The following is a 10,021-nucleotide window of genomic DNA, read 5'->3' as shown; positions in this document are numbered from 1 at the left end:
GAATCGAAGGAAAATCCTACTGCCTCAAAAACGAGCAACAGCATATCTACCGCGGTTTACTCATACGGACTAATACTTCCTAGGGTTAAATATCACGAAAATTGCGGAGTTATATACGTACAAATACTTTCTCTGTATAAAAATGCAGTTCGATCTCAGAATGATTATATTTTATCTGGTTTCAACCACACTCGTTCTATTTCAGCCTACAATATACGGCGCTAAATCGCATGGTCCATACCTTTCTGCAGCGCTAACTATCGTAAGCAGTCACTAATATAAAAGTTAGCGCCCTATCTTAATATTATTGAAAAAAACGGTATTATACTTGAAGCGACTCTGTCAAAGCGTGAATTAATCACTGTTATTCGCAAGTCTGAATCTACATCGAAACGACACCGCCATTACAACAAATATGTACAGTATACATACTTTTGCTTTACTTGCAGTGTAAGTAGACTGAGCGCAAAGCTATTTCACATTGTGAAATGCGCCCGTTATAATTTTAAGCAGTGATAGCAAGGTAGAAATTTCCCAGAACTATTAGGCGAAGATATTGCTACGGACGCTGGGAGGACGACGAAGTGGTTTTGTTTCGAAGACGACGCTGAGGTGCGAGCTTGTGTGCGGTGAGACTACTTCAAGCCGTCGGTCCCTTGCGTAGCAGATTACCTCTGCTCTTTCTATTGCTGCTTCTAGCCGCCACGTATCATTTGGTGGAGGTTGCTAAATTCGATCCCCAACCTCAAGCTGGCTCTCCGCCGTGGCCGCCGTCTCGCCACCATGTCTAACGAGTCCGAGCCATCTCCCTCTCCGTCAACACCGCCAGCGGTCGTCGTCGCCCACCACCGCGAACCGGGCACGTTCTGCGGTACCAACGACGTTGATGTGGACGACTGGCTGGCCCTTTACGAACGCGTCAGCACGCACAACAGGTGGGATCCAACGCTGATGCTCGCTAATGTCATATTTTATCTGACCGGCACCGCGAGAGTGTGGTTCGAAACCCACGAAGAGGACTTGACCTCATGGGACATCTGTAAACAGAAACTCCGCGACCTCTTCGGAAAACCCATCGGCCGCCAACTCGCCGCCAAGAAGGCCCTCGCGTCACGCGCCCAAACTTCCTCCGAGCCATACACAGCGTACATACAAGACGTCCTCGCCTTGTGCCGTAAAGTGGATAAAGACATGTCCGAGGCAGATCGAGTTGGCCACATACTGAAAGGCATTGCCGACGATGCCTTTAACCTGCTTCTATGCAAAGACTGTTCCACGGTCGCCTCTGTTCTTGAGGTGTGCCGGCGTTTCGAGCAAGCCAAACACCGGCGCATTTCTCACCGTTTTGACCGGCTGCCGAACACTGCTGCTAGCTCCTCCTGTGAAGATCTGCCAACATTGCGGCAGCCTTCCGACCCGGCTAACTTAACCCGTATCGTACGCCGCGAACTGGAGGTGATGACGCCCGCTGTTTCTTCCTTGCCACTGCCGGACAACACCTTGGCCCTCATCCAAGCCGTCGTTCGACAGGAGGTTGCGAACATGGCCGTCCCTTCTCGCGTCGTGGACAAAGCTCATGCCAGCCCGGACCCTCCAGTGATCGCAGCTGCCACTTACAGTCGCAGCTTCTCGCCTCGGTACCGATATCGCAATCCTGCCGAATGGCGTACCTCTGATGACAGGCCGATCTGTTTTACCTGCTCTCGCGTCGGACACATCTCCCGTCACTGCCGCAGCCGTTGGTCCCCGCCACCTCGCCCCTACTCCTTCGTCGACCGCCGCAACGACTACGGCCCGCGCCGCTTCACCCCACGTCCTGATCCGCTCCGTGACGAGCCCGCTCCGCACGCTCGTGGGTCCGGCCGCTCACCTTCCCCATTAGGCCGCCGCTCCCGTTCTCCTACCACACGCCGCAGCCCTTCTCCTTCGAACTCCCGCCACTTCTCGGAAAACTAGCCGATGCAGCCCCCGGAGGTGACGCAGCATCATTGACCCGGCCTGAAAATCCTCTCTTGACCCCCGCTGCCCAACGTAATCTCTTGAATGTTCTCGTGGATGGTGTCCCGGTCCTCGCCCTCATTGATACTAGCGCCCAAGTGTCTGTCCTGAGCTCTTCTTTGCGCCGCCGTCTGAAGAAAGTTTTAACGCCTGCCGCCATGTCCACGGTTCGCGTCGCCGATGGCAGCCCCGCTGCCGTGATTGGAATGTGCACTGCGAGAGTCAGCATTGCCGGACGTCATATACCCGTTCTGTTCACCGTCCTGACCAGGTGCCCTCAGGACATAATCCTTGGCCTTGACTTTTTAACCGCCCATTCAGCTCTTATTGACTGTTCCTCAGGCCTTCTCCGATTGGATCTGCCCCTGTGCAATGACGACTCCACCAGCTCACCTCGCCTTCAATCCACCGAGTTTGCTCGTCTCCCGCCACAAGCTGCTGTCTACATCCCTATGTCGCCTTCTCCTCCCGTCCCTGATGGAGACTACGTCGCCTGCCCTATCACCGCTGTGATTCTGAACCGTAACGTCCTCTTTCCCCACACGATTGTACACATCACCAACAACTGCACCTGCCTCCCTGTCCTCAACTTCAGCCTGTCCCCTCAGGTACTTCCGACCGGCATTTCACTTGCTGATCTGTCCCCATTGACCGATTGCACAGTCTCTGTCCTGGCTCCTGACCCAACGACTGCCGTATCCAATGTCCGTACATCGCAGCCCTCCAGTGAGGATTCTATTTCCCGGATGATAGCGGCCGATCTACCCTCTGCTGATTCTACAGCTCTTCACAGTCTCTTGTCCTCCTACAGTGATATTTTTGACTTTGGGGACCGTCCCTTGGGTCAAACCTCTGTTGTCGCCCACCACATTGACACCGGCGAGGCCCGCCCTATTCACAGACGGCCCTATAGGGTCTCCCTCGCAGAGCGCCGTGTTATTCAGGCAGAAGTGGACAAGATGCTGGCCCTCAACATCATCGAGCCTTCGAGTAGTCCTTGGGCGTCCCCTGTCGTGCTTGTTAAAAAGAAAGATCAAACTTGGCGATTCTGCGTCGATTACCGCCATCTGAATGCCGTCACAAAGAAAGACGTCTACCCTTTTGTATCAGCAGCGCGAACACATATGGATCGTTCGCGCATCGTTCGCACATATGGATGGATATGGAACACATATGCTGATACATATGGATCGCAACCAACTAGCCCGACAGATGGTGTTATTCAGTCTACCCTTTGCCCCGAATTGACGACGCTCTCGACTGCTTGCACGGCGCCAGTTACTTTTCCTCCATCGATCTTCGCTCAGGGTACTGGCAGATCGCTGTCGATGAACGGGATCGAGAGAAAACCGCCTTTGTCACCCCGGACGGCCTGTACCAGTTTAAAGTCATGCCTTTTGGCCTGTGCAATGCCCCTGCCACCTTCGAGCGCATGATGGACTCCCTCCTGCGCTGTTTTAAGTGGACGACATGCCTCTGCTACTTAGATGACGTGATTGTTTTTTCGTCCACATTCCAAAGCCATCTTCATCGCCTTTCAGCCATCCTTGCCGTCTTCCGCCGCGCTGGTCTTCAACTGAACTCGAAGAAATGTACCTTCGGCCGCCGACAGCTCAAGGTCCTTGGCCACTTGGTCGATTCTGCTGGGATCCAACCCGACCCCGACAAGGTCCGATCCGTGCGTTCATTTCCTACTCCGCGCTCCTCCGGTGATGTGCGCAGCTTTCTCGGCCTATGTTCCTATTTCCGCCGGTTCATCCAGAACTTTGCGGAAATAGCCCGACCTCTTACCACGCTCCTCAAGAAGGACATCCCGTTCTCTTGGGGAGCCCCCCCAAGCTGACGCCTTCAGAGCCCTTATCAATGCCCTCACTGCTCCACCTGTGTTGGCTCACTTTGATCCTTCAGCCCCTACGGAACTTCGGACCGATGCGAGCGGCCATGGCATTGGTGCCCTACTTGCTCAGCGGCAACGCAACAAGCTTCGCGTTATTGCGTACGCCAGCCGTCTCCTTTCTGTGTCAGAGCGCAACTATTCTATCACCGAGAGGGAATGCCTCGCCCTGGTTTGGGCTATTGCAAAATTCCGCCCTTACTTGTTTGGGCACCCTTTCTCTGTTATCACGGATCACCAAGCCTTATGCTGGCTTTCTTCGCTCAAAGACCCTACAGGCCGGCTGGGGCGCTGGGCTCTTCGCCTTCAAGAGTACACATTTTGTGTCGTCCACAAGTCCGGCCGCTTGCACCAGGACGCGGATTGCTTGTCCCGTTACCCTGTCGATGCGCCTTCCTCCACCGAATGCGAGGCTGACGCCTGCGTCTTATCCATCTCGGCCTTCCGCAACATTGCGCACGAACAGCGCTTGGATTCTTCGCTACGTTCCCTCATCGACCGCCTCACTGCCAACCGCTGTGATGCGTCCCTCGCCCCGTTTGTGCTCCATGAGAACGTCCTCTACCGGCGCAATATGCGGCCTGACGGCGCTGACCTCTTGCTCGTGGTCCCGCAACACCTGCGCCGAAGCGTCCTTGAGCAGCTTCATGACGTTCCCACGGCCGGTCATCTTGGAGTCTCCCGCACCTACGACAGCGTGCGCCGCCGCTTCTTTTGGCCCGGTCTATACCGTTCTGTCCGCCGTTATGTGGCCGCTTGCGAGCTGTGCCAACGACGGAAAACGCCCTCGGTTCTCCCTCCGGGCACCTTCAGCCGATTCCCATCCCCGAAGACCCGTTTTCCCGTGTCGGCCTCGACCTGCTCGGCCCTTTTCCGGTGTCTGCTATGGGAAACAAATGGATCGCGGTCGCAACGGACTACTCCACGCGCTACGCTATTACGCGAGCGATCCCAATCAGCTGCGCAACTGATGTCGCTGACTTTCTCCTGCACGACGTCATACTCCACCACGGTGCTCCCCGTCACCTGCTCACCGATCGCGGCCGCTGCTTTCTTTCCAAAGTGGTTGCCGAACTGCTCCGCTTCTGCTCCGTCCGTCACCAATTCGCCACGGCCTACCATCCGCAGACGAACGGGCTCACTGAACGTCTGAACCGTACCCTCACCAACATGATTTCCATGTACGTCTCCGACCATCACCGCGACTGGGATATTAGCCTCCCATTTGTTACATTCGCCTACAATTCTACGCGTCACGATACAGCCGGTTTCTCCCCTTTTTATCTTCTCTTTGGCCGCGATCCTTTGCTGCCCTTCGACAGTGTGCTGCCCGCCACCGCCTCCACGAGTCCTTACGCTCGGGACGCCATCGCTCGCGCCGACTCTGCCCGTCTTGTCGCCCGCCAGCGGCTGTCAGCCTCCCAAGTCATTCAGAAACGACGTCATGACTGTCGTCGTCGTGAAGTCACCTACTCTCCTGGCTCTCTTGTTTTACTCTGGGTCCCTTCCCGCCGTGTGGGCCTTTGTGAAAAACTGCTTCCCCGATATACAGGCCCTTATCGGGTCGTACGTCCGGTGACCGCGGTGACTTACGAGATCACCCCGCTACATCCGCCATCCCCGGCCGCTGCACCCCGCACCGACATCGTCCATGTGTCCCGCCTCAAACCTCACAACTCGCCGTCTAGCTGGCCTGTGTAGTGCGCACCGGGACGGTGCTTTTGCCGCGAGGGGGGTCATGCTACGGACGCTGGGAGGACGACGAAGTGGTTTTGTTTCGAAGACGACGCTGAGGTGCGAGCTTGTGTGCGGTGAGACTACTTCAAGCCGTCGGTCCCTTGCGTAGCAGATTACCTCTGCTCTTTCTATTGCTGCTTCTAGCCGCCACGTATCAATATTTTGCGGCTGTATTTGTTTTCTTTTGTGAGTGCGCTCTGCCACTCCAGTTGTGATCACCTGCTATGGCTATAGGCACGGCAGAGGGCGCGGGGTGGCTTTCAAGCTGCATCAACGCCGCTTTTTGCCCTGCATACTTTCTGCCATGTTACTTATGTAACACTGAGAGAGTTAATAAAAGGCTTCATTTGTTTTCTTTTAATTTTGTGCTGTTGATTACTTGGAAATTAAGTGTTATTACTTTATGGCTTAAAGATAAAGATAATTGATAAGAAAGCAAAAGAAAGGAACACACACATGCAACCAGTGGGATCTGAACCCTTGACCTCCGAATTTCTGTCCGGTTATCTACCAACTAAGGTACGGCGATGGCTGTCGAATCTTCTGGTTTTCGGGAGTAGTGATGAGTAGTGTAACTAAACCTTATGAACGTTCACCAGCGCCACCTTCAACTTTGAGGCGGACGCAGTGCATGTTGTATTAGAAACGTGTTCGAACCGTGAAGGCGGGTCTGCGAGAACTAAATTATGCTACTTAGGGAACCAAGTCTACCGCATTTGAGACCCTGGTTGAACCGGTTAAAAGTAGAGAAGGGAAAAGAGGTGTTTGTTATGAGATACATGACGGAAGCCAACAGTCACCAAAACAAGGGGGCATAAGGAATGTTTTTTTACTTGTAGTGTAATGTGGGGACTCGCACAGTTAGTATGGATGGCCACAGTCCTTGTTCTATCAGTGCTGCTTAGCAGGCCGGCGTTCACAAGCGCGCAGCAGAGCTTTGTTACTTCGTCTTCCTTCTTCTTTCTCACCTTTGTCGGCGCTACCCGCTGAGGCATCAAACCCCAATTCTCTTTCTTACAGTAGTATTGACTATTTCGAAATTAACTGTTGTTATTTTAGGGTTTAGGGATAATTGATAAGAAAGCAGCAGCAACACAGCAACCTGCCGCCTGTAAAATTCGAACCCACGACCTGCGCATTTCGCGTCCCGTGCTCTACGAACTGGGATACGGTGACGGCTGTTTAACCTTCTGCTTTTCGGGGGTATTTATGTGTAGTGTAACTGAACCTCTAGTGCGTTTATCAGCACCAGCCTCGCCCATAGCGGCGGTCGCAGTACGCCGGCCACAAGTGCCACGTAGAGGCGTGAACGTTGTTACAGTGCAGACTACACTGCGTTTCAGAATCACACGAGCATCCCTGCCACTGTCCCCTCTTATCTCCTTTCACACACGTCTTCGGACAAGAAGTGTCGACAAGTAACAACGAAGCGGAACTTCTTAATCATTACGAGCGTGCCCAAAGGGAAAGTTAAACGCGGCTCGTGGGAAGAAACCCACCCTACAAAAACGCGTGGGAAAGCGATTGGAAAGTCGTCTTTCGGACGTGCGTAAGTGTATTGCTAGAGAAGGCAACAGGGCGTAGCCTCGCCGAGTCATTTATCACAGCTCGGCAGTGAGCTGGGCCCCCATATTCCTTCTTTTTGCCGTTAATTCTCCATCTCGGCTTTCTGCATCTGCCGCCTTTTCCAGCACTGTTGATGCTTCTGAATGCTCGGTCGGGGATGGCTCTCCCTGTGAGATGATGACATTATTTAGTTTGATAATTTCTCCCGCTTATTCATTTGCTGTTTTACTCTGAACGTCTCACTTAGAACACGGAGCACCGCTTTAGGACAGAAGTTACTGTAACTTTGCATGCCTTTAAATGTGTTTATCTTACTGTATTCACAGGTCCTTCTGTTCCTTTGTTCCTGTTATACGTCAGATAAGCCGTAATGACTGATTTGGAAAGTTGGCATTTGTTTACCAGCGGCAGAAGCGCGAAAAACGCCAGAAATACGACACCATGGCTTGTGTGTGCAGTTGATTTTTTTTTCTTTGTGAAGGCACTTAATGCTTCTACTGTACGTTGTGATGGTAATATATTGTAGAGGTTTAACGTTCACTTCAGTCGTGAACAAAGAGATAGAATACCATTTAATTAAAACTTAAGACTTACTTACCCCGTTGAATGATAACCCGTCTGTGTGTATGGCATAACACTCAATGGTATCCACAAAAGATTGCTTCTTCGTGCAGCCTGGCAGGTGGCGGTTAAATTAATGTCGGCAATGCAAGGTGTTCGGGGCAACATGAATCGCACAAGACCCACCGGTGGCAGGACCTGCCGTCCCAGGGCAGTGCCGCATCGCTTAGCCGCTAGTCACCAATCGCCTGTGTGAGGCTCCGTCTTGTACTAAAACCATTCTGTAGAGTAAAAGCATCATAGTAATCTTCAGGGTTAAGAGCAACTGCCTTCACAAAATCATAGCTGGAGCTGTCTGGTTGTGCTGTGATTTTTAGGCTGCAAATTATGACTAAACATATCACAGATCTTACCTGCCTTCTCTTTGTATTTGTGTTTTGAGTTTGTGTCTCGTTTTTTTGTGCTCATAGATTTGCTTAATCCAATGCTATAAGCAAGCATGATGATGCATGCAGAAGCTTGTAGCTAGATGATTGGAGCTAGCTAGCTGTTTTCGAGGAAGCTGCCTATTACACGATGAATAAGGCTGCATTTATTGTATCAGCGATCCCTTAATTATACAGGAGGTATACCACCACAACCGCAGCCATTCACTATTAAGGACAAATTAATTGATCCCCTCTCCCCACGTTCTGAGCTGAGCCTCAGTGCATGGAGGCGCCTCCTGACAATGTAGCAATGGTGCGGAGATTCCTGGCGGTCTCAATCTACACCAGGAGCGCGTCGTCAAGATGCCCCCGCGTACACTGCGGCACGGTTGGGAACACGGACAGGGAACACGGACAGGGATAGGGGACTTTTGTCCCTTATGTTACCTCGTCTAAACTATGAATGCGCTCACAACTAGAGGAAGGGCTCAGGAATATTTTTTTTTTCACAATTTACTACACCTTCTGATTTCTTCTGGCGTTCCATTACTTCATGACAGAATAATACTGTCTTAGTCATTTCTTTTGAAGGCAGTGTGGCTGCATCTTTTTGTGTTTTTGCGCATCGCTGAAAAAGTTTTGTGGAATCAATGCATAAACTTGTAGCAACATAGCATATAAGGCGGCAGCCTGTACTCAAGGAGTAAACGGAAGCAAAGGCATCGAAACTTTGAAGCAATCACCTGTCGAAGGGTACTTCGAGGATGCACCCATAGAATGCTTGATCTAACTACCGTTGAATGGCATGGCGCATCCTGGCGTAGAAAGGTGCCTGCTCTCCTAAACTGGCAGAGCCTTTCCTTCGCCGCTCACATATAGACAGTAAAACAGAGGCCTTATCAGACACAGCCCTTTATGATAGCCAACTTGGGCGCTGTTATGCCCGCGTATGGATCGCATTTAATTGGCGCAGAGAGTCTGAATGAACTCGCATGGTCGTAAAACACTGCTCGCGCTATTCCCGCCCGCACCGCGAGCCTTAAAGGGCAACTGCAGCACTTTTTTGAGAATTTCGTGATATTCAAGGATTCAAATCTATATAGGCTGTAGGTAAAGCATGCCAATTGTTTTTGCACTAGCATTTGAAATAGTGTCGTAATCGACGATTAAATGTTGCGCTTCTGCTCAATGCAGTGGAGGTGTGCAAGAAAGTTCAGCTTGACGTCACGGAAGGTATGATTTCCAATTACCGCTGTCGTCAGCCACACCCTGCCCTGACTCGTTAGACGCTGCCAAACAACTCTCGGCAGGGTTTGCCCTCGGTGGCATTGCTTTTTTCCTTCAAAGCAGGCGTTTGCGCGTTGGAAATGTATACCGATACCTTCGATGACGTCATCATGCCCCCCCCCCCCCCCCCCACTTGGCGTTGTGCGCGGCGGAGAAGCTTGAAGGGCGTCCGGATTTTAATCAGCGACTACTTCACTATTTAAAGCGCTAGCCCAAAAAGACTTCGCATGCTTTACCTGTAAGTTTCACACATTCGACCCTCTTAAGCTCGTTGATTTCTAAAACCTATGCAGTTTCCCTTTAATGACTCAATGCATGCAGGCACGGCAGAAAGCTCGAACGAGTTGATTCGCAGCGGCTGCACGTAAATTCCGTTGGGTTTCAAGCACTTACGGACAGCAGCAACAGCAATAAAAACGAAAGAAGTGAACTTTCCGTTGAAGCACGGCTTCTTAACCCTGGCGACGCGGCGTAAAACAATTATCCGCAAGCAGAGAAGCGTGAGCAAGTGCGGAACACGGGCGATAGTAAGGCGCACCGAGCCGGAACA

The 10,021-nt window shown here is 51.9% G+C and overlaps 1 protein-coding gene across 1 annotated transcript; it reads left to right on the top strand.

Annotated features, from left to right (window-relative positions):
- Positions 1 to 650: 650 nt before the first annotated feature.
- Positions 651 to 1,956, top strand: LOC149359670 (uncharacterized). The gene has a single exon (XM_089569099.1). It carries the CDS (start codon positions 784 to 786, stop codon positions 1,954 to 1,956), a length of 1,173 nt encoding a protein of 390 aa, XP_089425225.1. The 5' UTR covers positions 651 to 783.
- Positions 1,957 to 10,021: the final 8,065 nt, after the last annotated feature.

The sequence above is a fragment of the Amblyomma mixtum genome, chromosome 2 (genome assembly GCF_055824585.1).
Source record: "Amblyomma mixtum isolate Tamu chromosome 2, ASM5582458v1, whole genome shotgun sequence".
NCBI lineage: Eukaryota > Metazoa > Arthropoda > Arachnida > Ixodida > Ixodidae > Amblyomma > Amblyomma mixtum.
The sequence above is the reverse complement of the archived record's forward strand: the minus strand, read 5'-3'. Positions and strand labels throughout refer to the sequence as shown.